General features: G+C 33.1%; 3 protein-coding genes across 3 annotated transcripts; 2 read left to right on the top strand and 1 right to left on the bottom strand.

Annotated features, from left to right (window-relative positions):
* Positions 1 to 2,032: 2,032 nt before the first annotated feature.
* On the bottom strand, positions 2,033 to 3,096 carry LOC130642098 (uncharacterized). Its single transcript, XM_057449178.1, has 2 exons — positions 2,817 to 3,096; positions 2,033 to 2,602 (listed from the first exon to the last, which is right to left on the bottom strand). The coding sequence occupies exons 1-2, from the start codon at positions 2,832 to 2,834 to the stop codon at positions 2,033 to 2,035; spliced, it is 588 nt and encodes a 195-aa protein (XP_057305161.1). The 5' UTR covers positions 2,835 to 3,096.
* LOC130642087 (uncharacterized) lies at positions 2,924 to 6,323 on the top strand. The gene is made up of 2 exons (XM_057449166.1): positions 2,924 to 3,378; positions 4,101 to 6,323. The coding sequence occupies exons 1-2, from the start codon at positions 3,092 to 3,094 to the stop codon at positions 4,816 to 4,818; spliced, it is 1,005 nt and encodes a 334-aa protein (XP_057305149.1). The 5' UTR covers positions 2,924 to 3,091; the 3' UTR covers positions 4,819 to 6,323.
* Positions 6,324 to 7,228: 905 nt separating this feature from the next.
* LOC130642078 (von Willebrand factor D and EGF domain-containing protein-like) lies at positions 7,229 to 26,376 on the top strand. Its single transcript, XM_057449155.1, has 22 exons — positions 7,229 to 7,387; positions 7,816 to 7,914; positions 9,111 to 9,252; positions 10,000 to 10,235; positions 13,404 to 13,493; positions 13,783 to 14,103; positions 14,930 to 15,067; positions 15,277 to 15,462; positions 16,298 to 16,521; positions 17,870 to 18,066; positions 18,246 to 18,529; positions 18,921 to 19,161; positions 19,942 to 20,069; positions 20,160 to 20,408; positions 20,529 to 20,643; positions 21,775 to 21,924; positions 23,078 to 23,227; positions 23,514 to 23,675; positions 23,824 to 23,955; positions 24,545 to 24,837; positions 25,187 to 25,269; positions 25,874 to 26,376. Exons 3-22 carry the CDS (start codon positions 9,171 to 9,173, stop codon positions 25,878 to 25,880), a joined length of 3,468 nt encoding a protein of 1,155 aa, XP_057305138.1. The 5' UTR covers positions 7,229 to 7,387; positions 7,816 to 7,914; positions 9,111 to 9,170; the 3' UTR covers positions 25,881 to 26,376.
* The last annotated feature ends 364 nt before the right edge of the window (positions 26,377 to 26,740 follow it).

Raw genomic sequence — 26,740 nt, 5'->3', positions numbered from 1 at the left:
TTATTAAGCATTGTGTATATAACTTATTAGGCAACCTAGCTCTAATACACTACATTTTGTTTAGACTTGGTTCAGCATGCAGGCATGTTGGGGCTCTATTATTTAAGCTACAAGCCGGTGCATTATTAGGAATAAACAAAATTGCATGTACAAGTAAACTTTGCGCTTGGAAACGCTCTAGACGATTCGCAGAACCAGCTCTTATGACTGAGATAGACTTTAGCAGACCAAAGCAGAAGCAAACAGTACCCAAAGAAAAAAAAGTTGTGTCGGATAGAATGAAGAAGCCTTTTTCTTTTAGGGATCCCACACATTTAAATAATGAGTTTCATAAACAAAAATTAAAAGAACTTTATACAGTAAATCCAGATGCAATTCTTACTAGCCTATACGACAATGATCCAGAAGATTTTACAGTTACCAATAGTGAAACTGACACTGCTGACGAAACCGAATTAAATAGTATTCCTGAACCTTTGACAAGCCTTTTTAAGCCACAATTAATTAATAATAATCCTGAAGAAATTCAATCAGAGTGCAGAGAGCTTTATTATGAATACAAAAATGGCTACTGTGACAGTCAGTGCAAAAATTTAACGAAAGTTACAAGAGAACAGCGCTTGTCAACAGCATGGCAAATTCATAGAGCAGGTAGAATCACAACATCTGTCTCAAAAAGAGCATATAGTTTAAACCTAAATAATGAAAATTCTAAAAAAAAATTTACAGAAACAATCATGCAATATTCTACAAATATAACTGTATGAGCACAACAATACGGTATTGACATAAAAGCAACTGCTAGAAAAAAGTTTGTTGAGGTGTTCACAAAAAATCATGAAAACGTTATTGTAAAAGAAACTGGTTTACATGTGTCAGAAGAATACCCATTTATGGGAGCATCACCTGATGCTCTTGTTTTGTGTAAATGTCACGGCTTAGGCGTTTTAGAAATAAAATGTCCTTATAAATACAGCTCAGGTTTTGATGATGTTGAGTGTGATAAAACATTCCCTATTGATTCGGATGGCAACATGAAAACAAATCATCAGTATTATTTCCAAATCCAACAGCAAATGATTGTTACAAACACAAAATTTGATTACTTTTTTGTGTGAAGTGATAAAAATTATAAACTATCCAATGTTCATCAAGACACAGAATTTTGTAAAAAATTAATATCAAAAATTGAGCATGTTTTTTTCACAATGATTTTGCCAGAAATTGTGACACGAAGCATGGATCAAGAAACTGACAAGACAGAAAAGCTGTATTGTATTTGCAAAAGACCAAGCTTCCTACCAATGATTGCATGCGATGGCAAAAATTGTGCAATAGAATGGTATCATTATTGCTGTGTAAATTTACTCCGTGTACCTTCTGGAAAATGGTTTTGCGAAACATGCAAAAACAAAAAAACATTACAATAAAGAACCTATTGTGCAACAACACTTTTGTTAATGTTTACTAACACACATATAACTGACATAACATAATCTATTAAGTCAATTTCCGATATTGGAATAATTGACTGCAGGATACGAAACTTTCGAAGTCTTCCAATAACACTAACAATGCTTTTCCACATGCAAATTTAGGTATTTTCAAGTAAGCACCCCTAGTAGCAAGATCTTGTGCTATCGTAAAACCACGATCGTCCAGTATACAATCACCATGCTGCAACTTATCAAGAAATCCACTTTGTGTTGTTATTTCCTTATCAGAAATTCGACCACCATAACCACGTGACAAAAAGCTAACTGCCCCAGCTGGTGTTATTCCGATAAGATATTTCATTGTGCAAGTATTTTTGTAGTTGGACCATGTTTGTGCACATGCATTTAGGTTATATGGTCGTTCAGCAAAAATTTCAGTGCAATCAATTATGCATGTACAATTCTGAAAATTTTTTTTAAAGCTGTTTGGCAAATGACGTCGCAAGGCTTCTCTATCATGTCATATTATTAAATGGCATGTCTCTCTAGATATGATAGGGATCCATCTACGATATATTCGAGAAGCTACTGTCTTGTCAAGCCAAAACGATAAGGTATAAATCTTTGTTTAATAGACCTAGTTTTAGCTTCATAAGCACCAGCAACAAATGATCATTATGAGAAAGTTTCTCGCTAAAATATCTCACTTTTCTAACAAAAAACGATAAAAACCATTCAAATAAACCAGGCGTGGTAATCTCAGTATAAAAATTCAACATATTTTCAGCAACCACAGTATTATAAGAAAATTTGGTGCTTGAAGCATTTTCTAAAGGTTGAACCACATCATTCTTAAGTTCTAATAATTCCACCCTAGCTGTAGATAACTCTTTTTGAATGCCTTCTTTTTCCTTTTTGAGACTAAAAATTTCTTGCTGCAATTTTTCCAATGTAACTTCAGTCTGTGAAGATTTTGTGCACAGCTCTGCATCATTTTCAACATTGTCTACACCTGTATCAAAGTCAGCATCAGTGTCAGTGTGACTAGATGTAGAAGACATCCTTTCGCTCAAATCTGTGTAGCTTTTGCTGCTGAAACACTTCTTTTTTGTACGCGAACTTTGATGGCACATAATCTGGATGGTGTGGGTCTTTAGATTTTTCTCCTGGAATATAAAAAAAATTTGCTAAGACTTTTTTGTGGCACATTTAGTTATTATAGATACTAAATAGCTAGCTAGGTTAGCTAGCATTAAAGAGTTTAATTTTATATATCTAGCAGCTACCAGGGGCGGATCCAAACCCCGTCAATTGGGTCAAAGGACGGGGTTTAAAAATAACAAGTATAGTTTATCTAATTTTCAAATATTTAGTACTAACCAGTAATATTTGGGGCATGTAATAATGTATTCATTTGAGCGCTCATCAATATAAAAATTAATAATATTGCCGCCGCTGTTGCTGCCGTGATGGCGGATAGAAAAATATGGACCCCGCCCTGCAGGTTTTTGCCGGAGCAATGAGGTTATTCTTAACTCTTATTGGTCTAGAGTGCCGGGTTTGCAGGAGAAGAACACCGGCAGGATTTGATTGGTCATTACAGAAGTTTTCTTAAGTTGTGATTGGCTAAAAATCAATACCCTGCAAAAGCAAAAATGCTCACGCTAGTCTTCATCTTCATATCTTCCTCAAAATCATTGCTCAACATGGCGTTTAGTTCAGTGAGAGAAGATGTTTTGAAATTATTTCAAGACGAAGATTTGCAGAAATTGATTGAAATATTTAGTATTTATTCTGAGAAATGGATAAATTCAAATAAAAATGTGTTTTTAAACACAGAACAGCTTTACGCTGTACTTTCTTGTGGAGAAATTGGTGTGAATGAAGATGCTTTGAATTATCTTCCTGCATCAGTTTCTTCCAAGAATTGTGTTGCATTGAGGTAAGATTTTATTTTCTGTAATTTCCATTTCTGATTTTTGCTGACCATTTGTTACCATAGTAATTAAGTGTACATCACTATGTCACCACCATGAACTACTTATGGCTAGCTAGCTAGCTACATGTATTCGTGGTTTTTGTTTTGATTATTATTCTTGGAGAGCTAGCAACCGTATCTATGGTAGATAGATAGATAGATAGATGTGCATATTTTACATGGCTAGCCTCACAAATATCGAGGGATATACCCTGTCTATTATTTCCAGGAGGGGCCATGGCGTAGATGGAGAGTCGAGTATTTAATGCTCATTTTGAGCTACGCAGACCCAATTAGAGCCCGCGCTCTACTAGACAACTCCCGGCAACATCCAACGGCCCACACAGTGTGCCATCTTCCCAATTTCCCTCACATGGCTTGGGTTAACCCGGGGCTATGGTAACATTAACTCGCCCATGTTGAATCGCCGTCAAGAGGAATCGAACCCCGGTCTCCCGCACAGAGTACGAGAGCTATAACCACTAATCTACGGCGCCACATAACCACTAATCTACGGCGCCACATAACCACTAATCTACGGCGCCACAAGCTAGCTGGCATGTGTGTGTGTGGAATTAATAATGATTTTGATTCTTCTCAAAATGTTAAAACTTAGTGTCTTTGCTCTGAGGAGTGAATTCTCTTTAATTTCTCTAAGAAATATTTATTTATTTTTCACTGTTTAGGTCCGAATCATCTGGAAATTGCTTGTTTAGCTCCATATCCTTATGTCTGGTAGGTGATAATAGTTTGACGCAACAGTTAAGGCTACTTGCTTGCATTGAACTTTTTGTCAATTCTGAGTATTATAGTTCTCACCCTAATTTATTTGTTGACAAATATCCATCTTTAAGTCCATCAAATGTTTTAGCAATGTCAGTATCTCATGCTGCTGTTGATACTAATTTTAAGGCTGCTGAACTTGTCAAAGCTGAGGCTACTTTTTGTTTGAAAAACATGAACCAGTGGTCTGGTTTTCTCTCTGTTTTGTCATTGTCTTCTATAATTCGCAGAAATATTATGTGTTATTATCCTGATTGTGGTCCTCTCAAATACAAAGAAATATTCAATAAAAAGGTTTTTCCACGTGTGCCAAAGGTTGATGAAACTTGCTTCCATATTTTGTTTTGTTATGAAGGTCATCTCATTTCAGATCTTACTTTTAAACATAGTACTAGCCATGAACCTAATTTTTTTCCAAACAATAATAAATCAGTCATAACATCAAAAATAGTTGATTCCCTTCCACAAAATTTTGATGTAACTGATGTTGCATATTACAGACTTCGTGTTAAAGAAGGGATGACAGACAAACAAATTTTCGATCTAATAAATCAGACTTTTTCCCCTTCTGCAGAATATACCTACCCTAAAACTTTAAAACGTCAGTTCCGTTCAGAGTGAAAGGAGTTTCTCTGCATTAAGAAGGTTAAAAGAATACGCACGGAGTACCATGACCAATGATCGTTTAAATGGGTTAGCATTGTTATATATCCATCAAGAAATTATCCCTGACAAAGATAAAGTCATTGATAGATACGCTCTTTCAAATCGTAGGCTTGAATTTTAATTGTTATGTATATTTGTTGCAAAGGTTGGTATTATATTATACTATTGGTATTCTTAAAAAATTAATTTAATAGAAAATATGTTTATCAAAATTATTAAAACACTTATATTAATACTACTTTGTCACTTTAATTGTTAACATATTTCGTGTTCCATTTCCATTTTTTTAGTCCATAGTTCATTTTCATTTAATTGACAACTGTCAAGAAATAGTAGAACATAGTTGCAGGGACTATGGGGTTACTCAGTTGTCATTTTATCCTGCATTCATTTTTATTCATATCAAACCATTTCATTGCAATATTCATTATCATTTAATTGGCAACTGTCAAGAAATAGTAAAACATAGTTGCAGGGACTATGGGGTTACTCAGTTGTCATTTTATCCTGCATTCATTTTAATTTATATAAAACCATTTCATTCCAATATTCATTATCATTTAATTGAAAACTGTCAAGAAATAGTAGAACATAGTTGCAGTTGTCAAGTTATCCTGTATTTTTTAAATATAAATATGCCAATGACAGCTAAATTTTTCTCTATTTTTTCCTCATCATTGTATCTTGTTATCTTAATTCTTTACTTCTTTTTTATTTGGCTGTCCATGTCTGGATGACATTTTTTGTTATCCTAGGCATGCTGATGAGCTCTGATATTGAGCGAAACGGCCTATTAACATCTATAAATTATATGAGATAATCTTGTTTCTTTAGTTCATAGGCTTCATATATAACAATAGAAACTCAGCAAGAAAGAGAAGCAACCAAACAACATTGTTGAAAAGATGACACGGTAACGATTTTCGTTTTATGCTGTATGAATGACAAATAGCCTTTTTATTTTCAAAATAATTTACAATTTAGATGCGGGAATGTTGTTTTCAGACAATCTAGGATCCTCCAATGTTTAAAAATTTTCTGACCCCTCAGGCCCAACCATGGTGGGCCTTCGCGTGTCACTAATATAAGTACATTTTATGACGGGGTACATCAAAAATCCTAGATCCGCCCCTGGCTACATCTAAATAACTAGCTAGCTATATGGATAACATTACTTTTGTTGTTAAATGTTTTATATAAAAAGGTATTTTTATTTACCAGATATAAAATGTTCACTGCAAATTCTTGAGTTATTTATTTGTTTTTCTGTCCATTTTTCTCTCTTTATTGCTTGTACCCAAAGTTGACGAAGTTTCTTGCTTTCTTCATTGTGACCGAATGGTATGCAATAAAATTTTAATTTTCCACCTTTTTTTCTTTTATTGGAGCAGCCTACTGCACAACAAGAATCAGGCACTTCTTCAAGTATAAGTACAATCACAACCAGAACCTCTTGTTTTCACTGGCGCTACTATCCTGCCACCTAGTGCGCATGAGTTCGGTTCCATAAACACGCAATCCATTTAATAAATGGATTGCGTGTTTATGGAACCGTTCCGACTTTCTCGTGAAATAAAGAATGTTGGCATTAGCAAAAATCAATTAACTCATGGTTTGTAATTGTCATGTGACAGGCACCATAACACTTGATACGCAAATGTTATGGTATATATCACTCCTTAAAAAAATAGAAGAAAATGTTTTTTTGTCGGCATGAAAATAATACTTGTATGCTTTCATACATCTTTAAATCAATTTTTCTTCTTAACAGTACTGGTACATAAGATTAGCACATAACAGTATTCTAATAGATGTTAGAAAGAGTGAACCATCTAGATACTGTTCAACTAGTTGATAATACTTACCATACAATGTTTCTTCTCAGATTTCCACAAACGGCTATGTTGCATTTGGAAAATCAATATACAACGTATATACGTCGCAGGAATTCCCTCTAAACGGTGTTGCCATGATCGCACCATTTTGGAATGACCTCATGTTCATAGAAACATCTGGAAAGTTATACTATCAGGTACATAAACAGGCCTATCAATAAGAAAATAACACCAGAGCTATAAATTGCTCCCCCAAGGGTACAATAATTTAAACTGGGCGAGCAATTAGAATAAATAAAATAAGATTATAAACCCATATTTTATCACAAAGTCTGTTTTCTTTATGTTGTGTTATCTTTTTTATGTATTTTAGTTCTTTTTTACTGTAAATAATAAGAAAGATAACATTGATTTCTATGTGAGATGAATTAATGTTGCTCAGCAGGAAAACTTTTTTTAGAATTGGGGGAGCAATTAATGGCTCAGCTAGTTTCTCATTTCTCAGAATTGGGCGAGCCTTTGCGTGAGCTAGAGCAATTGCTCTCCCCTTATTGATAGGCCTGCATAAAACAGGACCAGCTCTGGAGAAAGCCTCACGAGAAATCTTACAAAGAAGAGGGACAGCGTTTCAACCACATTTCGTGCTTGTTGTTACATGGTTCAAAACAAATATTTATAGTAACAGACGAGTAAGTTCATTTATGTTTGTGTTTTCTTTCATACCTGCCAGATTACTCATTTATGCAGTTAACAACTGCCATCAGACAATTGTTAAAACCAATCATAAGTTGAAATCTGCAAGAGCTTCCAATAAGATTCTGTAGAAAATATAGCTTTGCCCGTACCCTTTCTCTTGTTAAGGTGTGCAAAAGATTGTTTTGCAGTATGAATAAATGTATTTTTTTTAAAAAAAAGATGTTACATTATAACATACCTACTTTTATAATGCGTGTTATACTTGCAACAGAAAATACATCATAGTCAGAGGAAATTGTTGTTTTAGTAAGGTTCTTCGAAAGGTTTACATCTGCCACCGTGCTGTTTTATTTACGTGAAATCGAATTAGCACCTAGATAGACTTGGTATAATGTTTGTAGCAAAAGGTTTTCTTTTACAGGCAATATTGACTGTCCAACTTGCATTGGCTTGTGACGAAACAGAAACTTATGCATTCTTTCTTTACAATCAATTGGACAATTTATCCAAAGTGACATCAGTAAGACATTTGTTTTTTTCGTTTCGTATTGTTTTTTCTTTATACTAATCTTGCTTTTGTTCCTTTTTTCTCGTTTGTTAATTTCTGTGTTAAGGATTAGGGTTAGGGTTAGGGTGTGTTAACGGGTGCGAACAGCACTTTGCATCGCTTTGCAGAATGGGATCGAAATGTTTCGTTTTTTATTTCTAATTTAATCAACCAATTAGCAACTTTGAATTTTCCCTCTTATCGAATCAGCCAGCCGGAAGTTTTCTGCATTTCTATTTAATGCTCTATATTTTTACTTTCCACTAACACGCCCAGAGTTTTTCTCACTTTTATATTTGTTTGTGTATCTTTTCTCTAACAGTTCAGCATTACAACGGCAACAATATCTTGCTACGGTTTTTTTTAAAATAAACGCACACAAAAAAACCCACTTCATTAATTTACTTCATGCTTTTTTTAGCGTTAATCTGACTTTTTCCTAAAAGAGTTTAAACCCGCATAAAACGTTTTGTCGAAATTCTCTATCATGGAGATGTTGTAAAAAATTGGCATCTAAATTTGCCTCGTTAAAAAAAAGATTTCATTTGTAAAACTCATAATTCTTAAAAATATATATAGATCCTTATTTATTCGGCTCCTTATCTACATTTGTTACTACCCCCCCCCCCCACACACACACGCACACAAATCAGGAGATGCTATTACACAAGAAATCCAAAATAACAACTAAAAAAAATTAGATTTGAATCATTACAGTGTTCATAAAAAATTGAGAAGCAAATTAACTGGTTATTAAAGTTAGCTTTTTTGTCAACTAAACTTTGCATAGCTATTACAGCGTCTAAGCAGCAACTGAATGATTTTCTTTGTTTCATTTCCAACTCTTGTAATCGATCTTGCGTGAATCTATGCAACTGTTGGGGGAACCATCAAATAGATTCGATTCTAATTTAGCAAACAAAATGTTTACCGATTTAAACAAAGTATTGTTTTATCAGATGTCATCCCTCGGTAAAGACACGATAAATGCAACAAAATTTTTAAAAGCAGGGAATAACTATTTTAACACCTAATTCGGTTGATTATATTATTATTTTACATTTATATTATCCAAAACGGTAAACAGGTGTCGTAAAGTATCGATATACAAATTTTAAGTCGTGACAATTCAATATTTTAAAAAAATTAAATTGTGTTATTTCAAACAGGTTGGGTGGAATGATGGAAACATTACCGAATCAAATTTTTTCAGACATCCATTGCACCGCATGTCAAATGTGAGGGAATTAGTAAATACATCAAATGTAGGTCTGGATGGAATGTGGATATATAGAGTGGGAGAACCTGGAGGTAAGAAAATTGTCTTTATATAAGATGTAATAAGCTTTAGAATGTCAAATGTGGACACATTAACAAAATACAAGGTGGCAGTAACCCTTTCTTAGCCGTTCAAACAGATTAACTTTTCAGTCAGTGTGTTATCTATCTGAGTTTTCATAGTGATTTCCTGAAAATATTGGCGTTCAGGCACTTAGAGGGTGTTTTGGTTCATTCTTTAATTTGCTGAGTCAGCAGATATACTTAATTATAAATATGCAATGAAGAAGAAAAGAAGTACCTTTCACGAGCTTTAACTTTTTATAACCTTTTCCTTTATGCGCCATCTTTGTTGTTATTAACATTTCTCTTTGATAATTACGTCATTTCTTTCTGCATTATTTTACATGCGCGTAGCACTAAAGCTATATTCAACAGAATTCGACATTTTAACTAACAGATGAATTGATGATGCTGAATATTCTTGGCGAAAGATAACCGTATTACATACTATAGCTATAAAATAACCTTTCGTAAATAAAAAAAGAGCAGAATATACCACAATCAATGCATTTTTAATTTATTTACATCGCAATAATAGTTAGAAGCGAAAGCATAGTTTATGATTAAAATAGCTGTAGTTATAACATAACTAGCAACAAGTCAACCCCCCCCTACCCACAAAATAAAAAACACATATACAAACACAAATACAGCGTGACAGAACCAAACAGCGAAATTAGTAACTTTGAGGTAGAAAACTTCAATACTTTCTTTCAGGGAATTTCCCAAGAATTCATCGTTATCCTGTCGTTAAAGTAACTACACAAGATAATCGCTTAGTTTTCAATTGCACTCTTGGTGACGATGTGCTCGATCCTAGAGGTGTATATGAAATCACGTGGTACAACGGAAATACAAAGATTAACAAAACTGACATTCTCTCCGATGGCAGGAAAACATCTTTGTTGATGAATGAGAACGTGTTTCAAAGTTTATACCAACTTGGAGCAGAAGTAAGTGACATGTTCATCCGAAAAAGATATACCTTGTTCCTTGCAAAATGATTTTTAAACTTGTGAATCGCTCTTAAGGTGGTGATACACGATCCAAATAATTGAATTCGATTTGTCGAAATTATATTGAGCATTAAAATAAAGTCAAAACTTGATGGGTGATAGACGAGAACAGGTTTTTGATATTTTTCTTTTAATAAAATGTCTTCAGAGGGTGTAGACGAAGTTGAACTCGCTGCTGTTGCAGTTATTATTTCAGCACTTAAAAATTTAACAAAACGTTAGAGTGGTCGTTTGTGAACGAAAAAATGGCTGCAGAAAAGACATACTTTTGTGGTGTGTGATAATTTATTACACAAATATCGGTTAAAGCGAGAAAATTGTTTAAATTTTTTTCTCTTCTCCTTTCTTCTCACTCTCTTTTATCTTTTTTTTGAAGACATGGTGTTTTAAACGTCCTCTAGTAATGTTTATTTTTCATATAGAAACTCACATTTTTCTGAACGCACATTTGATGTACAAATTTTAGGCATTTTGATTGGTTAAAAATCTTCGATTAATCGAAAAAGTTAAAACCGATCCGACGTTTTACAAAATTGAATTCGAAAAGTCTGAACATGCCGAAAACATACGATTTTTACATGATACACGATCCAACTTGTCGAATTCGACAAATCGAATTTGATCAATCGGATCATGTATCACCACCTTCAGTATAATAAAATAAATAAATATAAAAAGTTAAGAAAAAACAATCAAAGTACGCAAAGACAAAAACAACAACAAATTAATCTGTAAATTAATGCACAAAATAATAAGAACGTTTTTCTGTTGCTTGACGCGGTACGATGGCCCCTATAGCTCATTTCTCTTTCAATTTAAAAGCACTTCTCTTCTATGAACCAAAGAGTTCTATTGTCTGTATTCTCACACTTCTTTTCTGTATTTTGACGCTTCTCTTTTTTACTTTAAACCTCCTTGGCCAGAAGTTTGCTTTGCTAACATGTACTCAATGTACCGAGAGCTTTATAATGTAGCAGGTTCCTGTGCATTTGCATGAATAAAATAGTTCATGAATCAATACAGTTCATTATTAACTGATAGATATTTTTAACCGGTTTATACGGGAAATCCGCTGCACTGATTGGCTAAAAAGCCTTCACTATGAGCTTTATACAGCATAGTATAACTTTTAAACTCATAGCAACTAAAATGGTTACTATAAATATAAACAAACAAACAAGTTCGTCAGAGAATTTATAACAAAGCTAGCTACATACGGTCTCAAAAATCAGCCTACAGTAAATCCGACACTTGGCATCACTCCACCAGAAAAACAGCAAGGGATGTTGATAATTTTAAATCCACTTGTGTGCTAGACTGACGGAGAATAAACTTTGGTTCAAAAAACGTTTAAAAAAATTATATATACGGATATTCGAATGTTTTGTTTTGTTTTTGTATATATATTTGAAAAATTGATATAATGAAATTCAAAACGAACGTTTTCTTTCTTTATCAAAACCTGGTTTTTACAACCTTATCAAAAGTAAATCTTTAGAACATAATCCTGGCTTCCACAAACCCAAACAAAATAGCTATCAGTTAATAAATACAAGATAAACTGTTTTATCTATCTCTTCTGAGAAATATTACCCTCAGTAAGCGCAAGCTCGGTCTATAATTTTGACCTCGGTAATATTTCTTGGCATAGATAGACAAAACGGTTTATATGGTATTCGTAACAGAGTAGTTATTTTTACTTATCAATAAACACAATAAATGGCAAAATAGCTGCCCAGGGTTCTTAAAATCATAGTATTGTCCACCAAGCAAATACATGTTTTTCTTTTATAAGAATGTGCTTCATAAGAATATCAGGCTGGAATTTTATGTTCAGAATAATAGGACTTTTGTTTGTAACAATAGAAAAATAAGAATAATAACAAGTCTGGTTAAAATTTTTGTATTCTTATTAACAAAGTGTGTAAAGATTAACGAATGCTTTCAACAAAAGTATCACAACATGTTTTTATCTACTTAAGTGTAATGGTTCACTAATATACATACAAAATTTTTTTGGCGAGTTATCAGCTAATAAGGGGTTATTTCTTTCATACAAGATTCAGTTATGAATACTCCAAGTGCTCAATTTACCATTTCTTTGTGATTTGGGGCAGTTAGAATCAAATCCAGATAAACTCCTCGAGGAGCAGTTCACTTAGAGCATTTAAAGCACTTAATACTAATAATTTTACTTACTATGGTCAAAGTCTTCTTGCTCCGAAAATCCATTTCTTTAGGCATATTTTTTCTCCAGTGATAGTCTTGCAGTGAGAAACCATTTTGAATACTCTTAATAAATTAAAAAAGCGCAGGATACGGAACTTAATTTTGCGCAAAAATTAGCAAATAATTCGCTTCAAATGTAAACAAGACTTCATTAAAAGTGAAAGTGATGCCATTTACCACTCATGCTGTCAATGGAGATGATTACGAAGGATACGGTTTATATTTGCAGAATATATATGGGGAAATAATAAAGCAGAAAAACTATCTACGATAGATGCAAGCGCCATACGTCAGTCGCCGTCTCCACTAAAAAAATAATGAAATGACATATAAATTAAATGGTGTAGATAAGAAAAGTAAAAAAAAATAAAAATAAAATAAAACAGGTGAAATGGATGACCAAAGTGTGCCATTAACTGTGCCAGGCAAAGCATTTGCTACAGAAAGATGACAGCAGACTGCCAGACTCCAGACAAAATACAAAAAAACAAATTGATTCATCCTTTGATAATGATGAAGACAATAAAGGTGGTTGGTATAACAGCTTAGTTTTCTTTTACTACGGACTGGTGAGGCTAAGAATTTACAGACACAAGCCCTGATTCTGCATCACCACTAAAATTTCGATAAAAAGAAGTTGGAAATAGAATACTATGACAAGTTGTGAAGTTATATCTCTAAAATTTGAGAAATTAACAATAATTTTAAAAAAATCATTCAATTCTGTACATTCTATTAAATCGTTATAAAACTAAGAATTTTCTTTATCAGAATGTTATTTTTAAACGGCACAGTTTGAAGACAATTTTGGAGTATTCCAATTCACCTTAAAACAAATTAAGCCCATTCCAAGAAAAGAAATTCTTATTTATTTAGATATCTTGCAAAGTTCGAACATGGTACTCAAACACATCTTATACGAAAAGTCGCTTTTTTGAAAGTAACAAGTTCTTTGCTGGAATTAAGGTAAGCTACCTTTTTTTTTGGCACAGTTTTTTATTTTTAACTGCTAATGCAACTTGAATTGCTCTATTGCCTATTGAATTTACAATCTATTGTGTCCCAAGTCTGCATAAAATAGAAGGTCAAATCCTCCAAGAGTCATTGGATGTGTAACCATAACTGATAATTCCATAATCAACATGAAGAAAGCCACTGTTTCAGTGATAAGTTATATATATCAATAAATCGATCAATACACAACAAAAAACTTCAGTAATCAAAGGCAACCAACGTTTTAGTTTTCTAATTCTAGGTTGAGCCTCGGCAATTCGTACTAACTGAGTCTTCAGATGCAGCAAAAGTGAACGTGACTTCTACTATTCCCATTATGTGCGCTGATGGTAGCGCAAACTGTGAATTGACCATTTCTTTTTCATACCAAGGATTAGAAGTTTTTCTCAGTACCTGTATGGTCACATTTAAACCAAATTTACCCACTCTGCAAGAGTTGTTGATTTTTCCTACTCAAGATTTTGTTGATGATGGTGAAGTTAATGTTACAATTACACCAGTTGTTAATAGACCCACAAACATGTTTGATTGGCTTAATCATGCACCTTCTCTCCCAATCAAAGTAGGTTTTCTTACTTTCTAATTTTACCACTTTGATTTTTATTCAATTATTAATTCAAGTCAGTACTTTGCAATTTACCCTTTTATGTGTTTGATTAAGAATGAAGTTGTATACCCACCTAGATTTCGTACATAGTAAACGCCCGAAATACATCATTTTTTTAATATTTTTATTGCATGGGTTGTAAGATCCAATTCCTTTTGTGTTATCAATACAACTGTTAAACTTGACATTGTTTTGTTTCTATCCTATGTAAATGTTTTTATCAATGAATGTATTGTAGGAGTTAGATATATAATTATTTTGAATGCTTCTTAAATTCTTTTTTTTTGTGCTTGTTTAAGTTTTAAGCTACCATTTTTCTTGACGACGGAAAATACTGCAAAATATTGTTCCGTCGTCAAGAGCGCTAAGCCAATCAGAATGCTCAAAAACCCGTATTGCCCGCTTGAAAAATCCAGACGGTTAACAAATTACAAGATTAGTGTCTGATGTAGTTCTTATCCCATGATTCCTGTTGAAAGCAGTATTAACAGTCAGGTCAAAAGAAAAAATCGTTTTTCAAGACTAAGCCGTGGAGCTTCTTTCATTCTTATTTTTGTTTGATATCAAAAAGTCAGTATTCCTTTTTATCTTCGCCAAACATTAAAAACTGGCCACAAAATTATGAAAAAAATGTCGAATTTCTAATAAATATAGCACTAATTCCAGCAACAAATTCCGGTAACAAAATTTGTTTAATATAAATTGGTTCAGCTTGTCCTTAAAGGTGATATATAAAACATTTAGAGCAGTTTACTTTATTTTTTATTTCCTTTTCCCTCAGATTACAACGACAAGCGTTACGACAGCTTCTTGTTCATCTTCTGGTGACCCCTACATCTCCACGTTTGATAGTAGATGGTATTTCTTCTATAACATTGGAGATTTCGTGTTAGCACAAAGTGGTAAAAATAACTTCAAGGTAAGAATAGTTTTAGAGAAATTACATACCTGAGAGGATTCTCCTTATTACTTATCTGCGCACTGACAGTCATTGGTCGTCTGCTGAAAGAAATTTCGACAATAAAAGGATACACTACATTTAATCACACAACTTTTTGATTTTAATCTTTAATAAGTACTTTAGTTAATGTAGCCACAATTTTAAAACATACATATTTGTTATTTTAGATCCATATTAGAACATTTGATTGTTTACAAGGAGTGACATGCAACTGCGCTGTAGCTGCCCAAGAAAAAGATGATATTGTTGCAATTGATATGTGCAATTCTGCTGCACCCAAATTTAGATTTCCAACTGGGCACCCTCCGTCTCCAGGAACAAGTTTAAAAGAAATAAATCCGTCTAGATTTCAGGTTTGTTTGTAACATCAATTTCATCAACAGACTAAATTTATGATATATTTTTTACTTGCTCTTGAAAAGTAATGAATACTCATTCGTCATGTGGTAACGCTTAAGAAATTTCAAGAATTAATTTCCTTTGACCTGGTGCAAGTTTTCAATTAAATTTCCTAGACAGGAAATCTTTGTTACTGGAACATTGCTCAAAGAAAATCTGACGAATTGCATAGTTTTAAACGTTTTTAACATACGCATCACTTCAGATCTTAAGGACACATTATAAAAGTCAAGAGTGGATTTTTCATTTGTTGGAAATAAATTTCATTATTCTATAGGAAATTTTTTTATCTTTTAGGAAACAAATGAAGATATATTTTAGATAAACTGAGTGTGTATTAAAAGGGGTTACCGTATCCTTTAAGGGTTTTTTTACAACTTAATTTGTACACCAGGACAATAAACCTGTTCACATGGTGGGAGAAATGATTTTAAGCGATAAAATGCTTTCGCAAACACAATTTAGTTGTTTATGGTGAACTATGATAAAAATAGGTTGGTCTATCTAACAGGACATGCATTAGAAGTTGGAAATAAATGCCGCCTTTATTATAAATACCATTGCTTTTTACTGCATTTCTAAACGTGTTATATTAAATGTTATTAAAAAGGTACCAATCATCAATTCTGATAAGAAAATGTTCTTTTTTATAACAAAATGATAATTTTGTTTCTGATTCTGGCCTCTAATAAATCCCTTCTTATATTCGAAAGTCAACAACATTCTTGGGCAAACTTTAAAAATTGTCATAAAGAATATATTTATACCAACTATTCTTATATGTTATAGATAGAATTTCCATCTGGAATAACAATCACTTTCCAAGTCCATCGACGCCTGCACCGTCCATCTTTTGCCAATGTCTATGTTCAAATATCTTCTATATATTATCAAAACACTGTAGGATTATGTGGAAGATTCGATGGCAACCGAAACAACGATATGACATCAAAAGAAGGAACAGTTTATCAACAAACGTATCCTGCTAGTCCTGTTTTTGTAAACAGCTGGAAGTAAGAACATTTTTTTAAATATTAATTTTAATCCTTGAGAGATTTTGCCAGCATATGTGAGTTATTTTCAAGTTTATGCTCTCTTTATTTCTTATTTGTTTTATCTATTTTTTAAAAATCGTTTCCCAGACCAACGAATAATGTATTTGAATAATTAATAGCAAGTCTATATGCCAATTACATAGATATCCATGGACGTTTAAATTCAAATCACGATTTCAAAGTTAACAAAAGAAAACATGCTTAAAATGGTGGTGTTACCTAGAATACTATTTTAGGCTATTTCATATATGACAATTACATTAATTTGAAATGGGCTAGGAAATAAAATGTCTTAGTTTCCCGACCTTAGAAATGAGTTTTTCTACACAATCACATTAATTCTCTTATAATTTCGTTTGTCGATGTGATTTTTCAAGTTTCCACAGTGTCTAATTAATTTTAGTTTAGTCTTTAAGAGTAAATATATTTTCTCTATTCAACTTTTTCCTTTCCCCCTCCTAAGCGTTAAGACATTGTCCTAAACCAAAATATCTAATACAATATAAACTGTTTTGTCTATTAGTTTCTATTAATTTCGGAATTTAAGAACACTATAAGGTCAGAAGAAAAGAAGAAAGAAAAATAAAAAAAATAAAAATATCTTTATTTTAACATAGGCAGTTCGCAACTTACCATCAAAAGAAAAGACGTTTTAACATAAATACATACATTAAGAGCACACAAAGCTTAACATCGTTGCTCCATTAAACCTTTTCCCATTCCACAAAGTCAGTATCATGTATTATTAACTGACGGCTATTATAACCAGTTTAGACGGGAAATCCGCTGCACTGATTAGCTACAAAAGCCTTCAGCATGAGCTTTATATAGCACGGTAAAACTTTTAAACTCATAGCAACCAAAATGATTACTTTAAATGTAAACAAACAACTTCGCCAGAGAATTAGTAACACAGCTACCTACATACAGTCTCAAAAATTAACTTACAGTAAATACAAAACCTCGCATCACTCCGTCAGCAAAACAGCAAGAAATGTTGATAATTGTGAATCCACTGCATTTTTAATATCAACTTTCATTACAACAATGAGCAACAAGCAAAACGGCGTTGAATTTGTGTGATAAGACTCTTCTTCTATATATGAATATTCAAATGTTTTGTTTTCTTTTTGTACATGTAATTAAAAAATTGACAATGGACTTCCAATCGAAAGTTTTCTTTCTTTATCAAAACCTGGTTTTTTGTCACAAGTAAATCTTTAGAAAATAATCCGGGTTTCTAAAAACTGCAAATAGTCTGACTATATGAGATAGGAGCATTTAAATGGTATTTCAAAAATTATAGGTTACGGAATAAAGCCAGTTTGTTTTTCCAAAAAAGCGGGAGGAAGACATGCGATCCACCAACACAATTAAAACAAACTGACGTGTGCATCTGTCATACGAGAGCTAATGTAGTGGCTTCGATCTGTGCCGTTGGGAGATTTGCTTTAAAACCAACCTTCTCGTCTGCAACTACTTTTAAAACAATCGTTTCTGCCGGTAAGCGTCATTCTTAAGAAACCTTGTTAAATTTTTGCTAGCTATATACTGTAGACACGTAGAACAATTTATGAGGAACATTTTAGAATAAAACTCCATAAAAGTACTCTCCATTCCATGTTGTGACTTTCATCTTGCTTTTAACGGTTTTGCCTTATATTCTTATTGTAAAATTCTAGCGTTCTCCGATTGTAACCGTCGAAGGCGTCGAAGACGCCGGGCTATATCAAACACTATCATTATTCCTGATGAAGGAGATGATACTATATACGAATATGATCCACCAGATCGATCGTTTGTGCCTTCAACATGGCCAACAAGCAGCGGAAAAACACAAGCTCAAGTTGAATCATTTTGCAATAACTCTATTTTAAATTCAACGTCAGGAAAAGGGTGTTCGGTAACACTGGGAGCGGATTTTGACATTGCAACATTTCGTCAAGAATGTGTATCAGATATTCAGGTAAGGGTTGTTGTAACACAAAATTCTTACCTATTGTTTAATACACTAAAAGTCCTTATAAATTTGATGTCGTCATTTGTTACACGCTGTTCGTATAGTACTCTTGTAGTTTAACGAAATGACATGTCAGGATAGACAATTTTGGATTGTTATGGAAATCATAGTTCAATAGATATATCAATGCTGGTTGAAATTGAGTATTATTAACATACACCAATTTCTTACATTATCCGTTAAAAGAAGAGCTGATTTGAAAAACGGCCGCTTGTGTACCTGCAAAGTCTGAATAATAATTGCGTACTTTCATTTATTTTGAATCTTGCATCAAAGATATTTTGAATAATTGCTCTTCTTTCAGACCTTTCAATATGTAAATTGAATTTACCTACAGATTTCAGATTCTTATGACTATATCCAATCCATCATTGACTCGATGACATCATCGTGTACAGAAACTGTACTGAAGGGTGTTAGCAAATATTGGGTGAGGAACAACAATGGAACATTGACACCACCAGCTGCTTTTGCTGACAGCATTTGTCCAAACGATTGCAGCGGAAAAGGGCAATGCAGGAACAGTACTTGTTCATGCAATGATGGATTTGAGGGAGAAGACTGTTCTATAGAGACAAGTAGGTTTTAATATCATAGTGGTGTCTTCAACCAGTAAATAAGATTAGTGAAGCCATTGCATTGCCCATAAAACTTTAAGGCCAAATAACTTATATACGGTTGGAAATAACTGACTTCGAGTCTTGCATGTGTACGCTAATTTTCTATTATTAATTTTGCATAAAGATCCGCTGTGTCGAAAATACAAGAAATTAGAATTCATAGACTTGACCAACCTAATATATTATAGAAAGGTTGCATTTTTTTAGAGAACGTTCACTTTTACTAGTTTCAATTTGGTAGGCAGTCTCGCTTTTTTTGGATATTGTGTTCAAAATGGGGGTCCCATCATTTGCACCTTGTCAATAATCCATAGGAAAAAAGGCATCCATTTGTGTGACAACGTTGTATTCAGAAGTGCAAAAAAGTGAATTTTAGTAAGATAAAACTTACCCAGTGCTCATATTACTTGGGCTTCCATTTTGTTTTAAAAAACTACTCCAAAGTAAAATGACTGAGACGGGTGTATGAAATGATAAAGCAACTTTCGCGATTTTGCGATTTTGCGATACTAACTAAGCCGTTTTGGAACCGACGGGTTAATAATGTCATCACAAAACCATTCGCAGAAAGTACTTGAAACATCAATATTTGGGTTTAGTGTAAAAAATCGATTTAATCGAAAATGACATCTTTATTTCTTCTTGTAAGGAACTTTTAATTGTACCTACCTATTGTGTGAATAACCATCTTTTTCTTATGAACTATAAAAAACAATCTTTTGTTTTCCTTATAATCAGATACACCTCCGACCGTAGTTCCTAGTGTGGAACTTTGTGATGGTAGGAATAAAAGCTGCTTAACAGTCAGTGTTATGGGTAGCAATATCCGGACATCAAATCCTGTATTCTGCAAGTTTACTCCAAAGGTAAAATAAACGTTTGCACGTTGTTAAGGATCCAGTTAAAAATCCTTTCTGTCTGTGTTTTTTCCCAATGTAACTATATTTGTATTATAGAGTCCTGGAAGCACCTCCATCACAAATGGAGCTGTGGTCGTCTCTTTCGCTGAGGTATTGTGCACTCTTCCATCTCCTCCTCTTATTTTGGTCGGTGACCCCTCCAACACTATTGGCAAGTCTACAAATGCATTCTACGTACAGCTCTCAAACGATGGGACACAATTCAGTAGGAATAAAAAGACATTTGTAATTTACGACCCAAAATGTATTCAATGTAATTCAACCTCTGCTGCTTGTGAAGTGAAGGTAAATTACTTTGGATCTCAGAATTGCAAAACGCTTCAAATCGACTTTCAATCTATGCTACGGAGAAGTTTAGTTGTGTTTAACTGATAAGGGTTCTCATTTTCTGCTTCATGAATTTAGAGATCAATGTGCAGAATCAATGGATATTGTCTTGCGGAAGGTGAATCGAATCCATCACGTTCTGTTGAAGAATGTGTACCTTCAATTGATCAGTATAACTTCTCAGTAAGACAAGGTACGTATGTATTTTAATATTTCGTGAAGTGAAATATGGAACAGCTGCCTGTCCACACATGCCTGCTTGTAGGCTGGTAGCAGCATATAATAGTTGTCTTTAATTTACCATTAAATTTTACTAACATGTGACCTAAACTTATATTAATTCAAAGTATTTCCATATATTATCAAAATTTTAATGTTGTTTTAAATACTTAAACCATGCCCTGCCCAGACAAAGTTTAATTTTTATGATTTCTTGCCACAGACGCCTACGTATTCACACCAAAGTTTTATGGTCAAGATGGCGACACCAAAAATTTATTTTTCACCTAACTGCTGTTTTAGGGCAAATTTAGTTCCAGTATTAAAGTTTGTTTTTTATAAAGCACAACAGTGAATAAAAAAGCATGCTCAACATGTTGGTGACATGAAAATGTGCCCTTCTTGGCCAAAATTAGTGCAAAAAATTACCTTAAAATTTGGGGTTTTTTATCGCCTAAAAATACTATTTTAGGCCTAATGGGTTAGTATTTTATTTTACGTACCCGGTATTTTGCATTAAATGTTGGCCCGAAGTTAAGATTAATCTTTTTTAGGTGGTTCTGTTCTAGACTTTTGGCCTTGGGATTTCTTTCTTCTTGCTACATTATAATAATTCTCTTGCTTCTTTGTTCATATGAGGGTCGTAATCAAAGGCGTGATTTGTAGATAATTCTAACACTAAAAACTCATACCAAAATGATCAAAATTGTCCTTAATTACACTTCTATAGTAATCATTACCCTTTTAAAATCATTGGTCATATTGTGACATCGCAAGCTGAATAATGTCATGCAATCATACACCGAGGGAACAAGATGGAGGGGATGTCCTACACACGTTTTCACTAGAAGATGAACGGACATAACAATAGGGGACTTTATGTTGAATAAAAACTGAATCGCTCTCTTGTTCATTTCAACTTTCATTACAATGGGCTAACAAAGATTTTTTGCTAAGTTTTTTCAGAATCCTCAGGAAAGGAGCTGATGTTATATTTCTAGGAAAGATTAAGCCTTGGAAGACACGTTTTGTAACACAACACAAAAGTAACTCGTCAATATTGACCACCAGTATCTGTCTCCTTTATACCAACACTCTTTTTCAGATAGCTGTCAATGGTCTGATTGGTCCGGATGGACACGATGTTCGACGACATGTGCCCAAGGTCATATGAGGAGGAGTAGAACATCTATAAATCAATCATGTGATGGACTTAGTCAAGAGTCAAGAGCTTGTCTTCTTCCACCATGTCCAGGTAATTCACTTAACATTTTCACGATTTTATTGTTATCTAAAGGATACATTTTCCTGATATTTATGTAAACTGCTTGTTGTGCCTTTAAATATGATGAAACATGATGCTAATGCCACATAGTCCCAGAGCAATACATATGGTTAATAAAGACATGAAACATTTACACGAAAAAACTTAAAATTTTAAAATATTAGTCTTAGTACTTAAAAAACTCGTCCTTTGGATAAACTGGCTGTTACCTTACATCTGGGCAGAAACCTGAAGCTATTCTAGCTTTCCTTTCCATTTTAACAAGGTGAATAGAATCTAAATACCAGTTTAGATCTTTTCTGATACTTCATACTTGTTGGTTTAAATTTAAAAAATAAATGAGGTATATGTACTTTCACGAATTTTTACAGGCACATCTGATTGTTTTAAGATAAACCCGCGTTCTAAGTATTGTGTGGCAAGAGTAGCTTAGTGTTCCTCAAAGCATCTTTTTTACTCTCAAGCCTGTAAAGTATAGCCTTACATATGGTTAATAAAGACATGAAACATTTACACGAAAAAACTTAAAATTTTAAAATATCAGTCTTAGTACTTAAAAAACTCGTCCTTTGGATAAACTGGCTGTTACCTTACATCTGGGCAGAAACCTGAAGCTATTCTAGCTTTCCTTTCCATTTTAACAAGGTGAATAGAATCTAAGGACCAGTTTAGATATTTTCTGATACTTCATACTTGTTGGTTTAAATTTGAAAATTACATTTGAAAAATAAATGAGGTATATGTACTTTCACGAATTTTTACAGGCACATCTGATTGTTTTAAGATAAACCCGCGTTCTAAGTATTGTGTGGCAAGAGTAGCTTAGTGTTCCTCAAAGCATCTTTTTTACTCTCAAGCCTGGAAAGTATAGCCTTCTGTCATTTGAAATCTTTTTATGTAGGTAGATGATGACAATCGCAAAATTAAATCTTTAAATTTTATTAAACTTCTTCACTCAACAGTTTTTATTTTAAAATCATGTCTTTCACACTAGTGGAAGTACCAACTGTATTTTATGGAGTCACAGATGTTATTTTTAGATTATATAATTTTGTCCTTCACATTCGCTGTTAAAACTAGCCTATAAAACTACTTTTTGTCTCTTCCATATATACTCTTTTAGATAATTGTCATTGGTCTGGTTGGTCAGCATGGACAGACTGTTCAACGACATGTGCTCATGGATACAAACGTAGAACTCGAACAGCGATGATTCAGTCATGTAATGGTCTTGTTTTCAACACTAAAACTTGCTTTCTGGGACCATGTCCAGGTGATTATAATATTCCCATTTTGGTATAATAATTGGTGGAAGACGGTTTTAAATAAACCAGAAAAAGACAAATCACGTGAGATTATGGCAAAAAGGGCGACTACTTATACCTATGTACAAGCTGCTTATACCACAGATTTTATTGTTCTTATTATTTACCATTGAAAATGTTTCTTTAACCGCCTTTGTGACAGCAAGCTTTTTTGTTTTAAACAAGCATATTTCCTAATCACCCAAGCTAATATTTCAGTGTTGAATAATCAATTAATTCGCTAACAAATATTAGAAACTGGTGTTATGTCATCTTGGACCAGCTGGACAACTTGCCAAGGAACATGTGGTGAGGGATATCGCAGCAAAAAAAGAATCTGTTCAAATAAAAATTGCCAAGGCAACTTAACAGATATAGAAACTTGTAATGATGGCTGCCGACTTTCAGATTGTCCAAGTTAGTTACTTTTTGGCTTTTTATCGTAGAAAGATCCTTTTTCTTGTTCTATTTTTTATTAAAAGATGGTAATTTGGTCGTAGTCATATGAACTTTGTAATATTTTAAATACATTTATACAATTTGACAATTTTAGTTTCGTTACTAGGTTTAGTCAATGATTTCGACTGTAATTTTGAGACTCCGTGTTGGGTATCAGATCAAACTGGTCACTGGGTAGTTAGCACCCACACTCCGTCTCCAAGTACTGGACCAGATGTAGATCATACCTTCCCATCAGGTATGCTTATGTGATACGTATGATAGGTAAAATAAGCCTTAAAAGTAAATATATTACAGAAAATATAAAAAAACCAAATACGACATTAATATAAAAAATGATCACTATTTGCGGGTTACAAACCTATTCCTACCAGGTTTTTATGCATCTCATCACTAACACCATCCTTAGCAATTTGCGATGAAACCTTTCGTGTCTATCGTTCTTCTATTTATGTATGAATTTATGTATTTATGTAAGTTTAACACCATCAATTTTATTACGGGGGTCAAACATTGCACTACCTTTGCATGATCAGTTAATTGGAGTAATTATTTATATAATTAATTTTTGAGCATGATAAATGCTATGTTTGTAATCTGCAAATGATCTCTAACAGCATAGTATATAATTAGAAAAGGTTCTTATCATTCCTGTAAAAAAATTTATCCCGAAACAATAGATTTATACTTTCTAATTCATATAGTAAAAGTGAACACAATATCACAAATTGATTAACTTAGTGATAAAACAAGGGAGGGAGAGAGAAAACAATTAAACGTTTTTAGTTGCTTGAGAATGACTCTAATCTTTTATGTTATACTTTTAGGTTGTGGTCATTTCATTTATTACGAAGCTAGTGGCAAACCTACTGGACATGTAGCCTATCTAACCTCGTCCTCATTTGTGCCAATGCAAACCAAATATTGTTTTTCATTCTATGTGTCAATGTACACCCGTTTTCTCCAATATATGGGTTCCTTACATGTCTACATGGTCAATAGTGCCACACTGCAGCAAACCCTTCTTTGGGAAAACATCGGAGTGCTGACAAATAATGCTTCACATTGGGAGAATGTTAATATAGATGTTGATGTTGCTGTTGGAGGTGCAAATATGTCTGTAAGTAATCTAATCGGGTGAAAATTTCCATTACATACCCAAAAACGTATTTCTCACATTGTTGTTCAATTCGGTGAAGCTCCGCTCGATATAAACCACTTGCTAATTTGATAAATTTAACCAAGATTTGAAATTACTGTTTTGCATATATTGCAGAAACATGCATCACCTTTTCAATGTCCGATGGTTGCGTAAAATTTTTTATAGGACCTAAAAAGTATAAAGTCGTCCTTTGAGAGAGTTAGGCGTTTAATATAGTATTCACATTTCTCGGTTCTTTGTATAGTTGAAATAAATTCCATTTGATAAAACGTTTACATGAATTTTAATAGTAACATTTTATACATAGTTCCTGTTCAAAGCAGTTAGGGGCAATGGCTATAATTCTGATATAGCAATCGATGATGGCACATTGGTGGCTGGCCAGTGCTAGTAGGTATCTCTTTGTTGCACTGATTCTTAAGAAACTTGTGTGGGCATGAGAAAATCTCATAACTGTAGTTGAAGAAATCTATGTCCTCTGTATTTTTCTCACTTTAATAGCAACATAAAGGGAAGGGTTAAAGGGTCAACATGTATTCATGCATTGTCATGACAACAACTACAAAATGTTTCCATGAAGGGACAAATCTTTTTAGAATTATACAGCTGTTAAGAAACACATTGATGAACTTTTCCTTTATTTGCGTTCAATTTTTTTAAGACATCAACAAGTAATAAAATGCCGTATTAATCGGCGCTAAAAATAAACAAGACAACAAAGTTAAATTAAATTAAAAACTTCAAGTTCTTCAAGATCGTCAACACACATGTTTTCAGAGATAATTTTGTGTCGAAAATCTTATTATCTAGGTTTAGTATTTTCTGATTAAAAATTTGTGGAGAGAGTAGCTAACTAGCTTAGCTACGTTTTCATTTTATGGCCAGATATTTTTAGTGTTTCCCCCAACCTAGCTAGATTTCACAGCCACTTTTCACAAAGTTCCTAAAATTTCTTATTAAAAAGTTCTATAATCTGTTTTATCCTTTTTTTCAGTTTGTAAAAAATCATTTTTCGCGAAATGACCGAAATGTTTTTTGGTGGAAATGCTTTAATACACGATAATGCATACCTTGAAGCTTTTTTATATCAAATTGTGACTAACAAGCGTGTTGGAATGTTGCCATATTTGCTATATTAAATGCAAATTTATTCCGTTTCGAGACCTTTATTTTCTTTGTTATGAGTCTTTAAAATGAGATTGGGGTAAAAGCTAGTTGGTTCAACCATAGTAGCCATCGATACTCATGGTAGTCTTCCCTTGGGACAATTTCGGAAAACTTCAAAATGTAATAACTTGTGTAAAAAGGAAAATATTCGCTTTAAACTTTCTATTGGATGCCTTTAGAACAAACTGACGGAATTGAAATAAAAATAATTGCATTGGCTATACTATCTGAGTTTTATATTTTAGGCTTTTTAAAGGAGGTCTATCAGATTTTTTCAAGAAAATTATAAATTCTGACCACGCCATATCAATCGGCAAACTATTTTTATGCAAAACAGTTCTTGTTTAGTTTAGATATTGTGATGAGAAAATCACACATAAAATGTAACATTTATCATATTTTAGGAGAAACAATTAAGGTGGACCTATCTTGAATTAATGATGCCACCCCAACATCAAACGTTCCTGGATTTACTAATTATCTGACTAATTTATCTACGTTTTTGCTTAATATTCTGTTTTTGTATGATACTAGCAAACATTTCTAAATTATCTATATAACTGGAATGTCTATTTAGGATTTCTGCTTTATTTTTTCAATGTCACTATATATATAAATATCATTTATTTAGTATTTTCAATGTACAATCTTGGACATAAATTAGTGGACAAGTATTAAATTTTAACTCCCCCAA

The sequence above is a fragment of the Hydractinia symbiolongicarpus genome, chromosome 1 (assembly GCF_029227915.1).
Source record: "Hydractinia symbiolongicarpus strain clone_291-10 chromosome 1, HSymV2.1, whole genome shotgun sequence".
Lineage (NCBI taxonomy): Eukaryota > Metazoa > Cnidaria > Hydrozoa > Anthoathecata > Hydractiniidae > Hydractinia > Hydractinia symbiolongicarpus.
Note: the sequence above shows the minus strand (reverse complement) of the source record. Positions and strands in the feature narration are given on the sequence as shown.

Excerpts from the sequence above, each read along its gene's own strand:
- LOC130642078 (XM_057449155.1), top strand. The coding sequence starts at position 9,171 with ATGTCAAATGTGAGGGAATTAGTAAATACATCAAATGTAGGTCTGGAT. Across the intron at positions 21,925-23,077 it reads TCTTCTTCCACCATGTCCAG|ATAATTGTCATTGGTCTGGT; the intron begins GTAATTCACTTA and ends ATACTCTTTTAG. Across the intron at positions 23,956-24,544 it reads AGATCATACCTTCCCATCAG|GTTGTGGTCATTTCATTTAT; the intron begins GTATGCTTATGT and ends TTATACTTTTAG.
- LOC130642087 (XM_057449166.1), top strand. The coding sequence starts at position 3,092 with ATGCTCACGCTAGTCTTCATCTTCATATCTTCCTCAAAATCATTGCTC. Across the intron at positions 3,379-4,100 it reads AAGAATTGTGTTGCATTGAG|GTCCGAATCATCTGGAAATT; the intron begins GTAAGATTTTAT and ends TTCACTGTTTAG.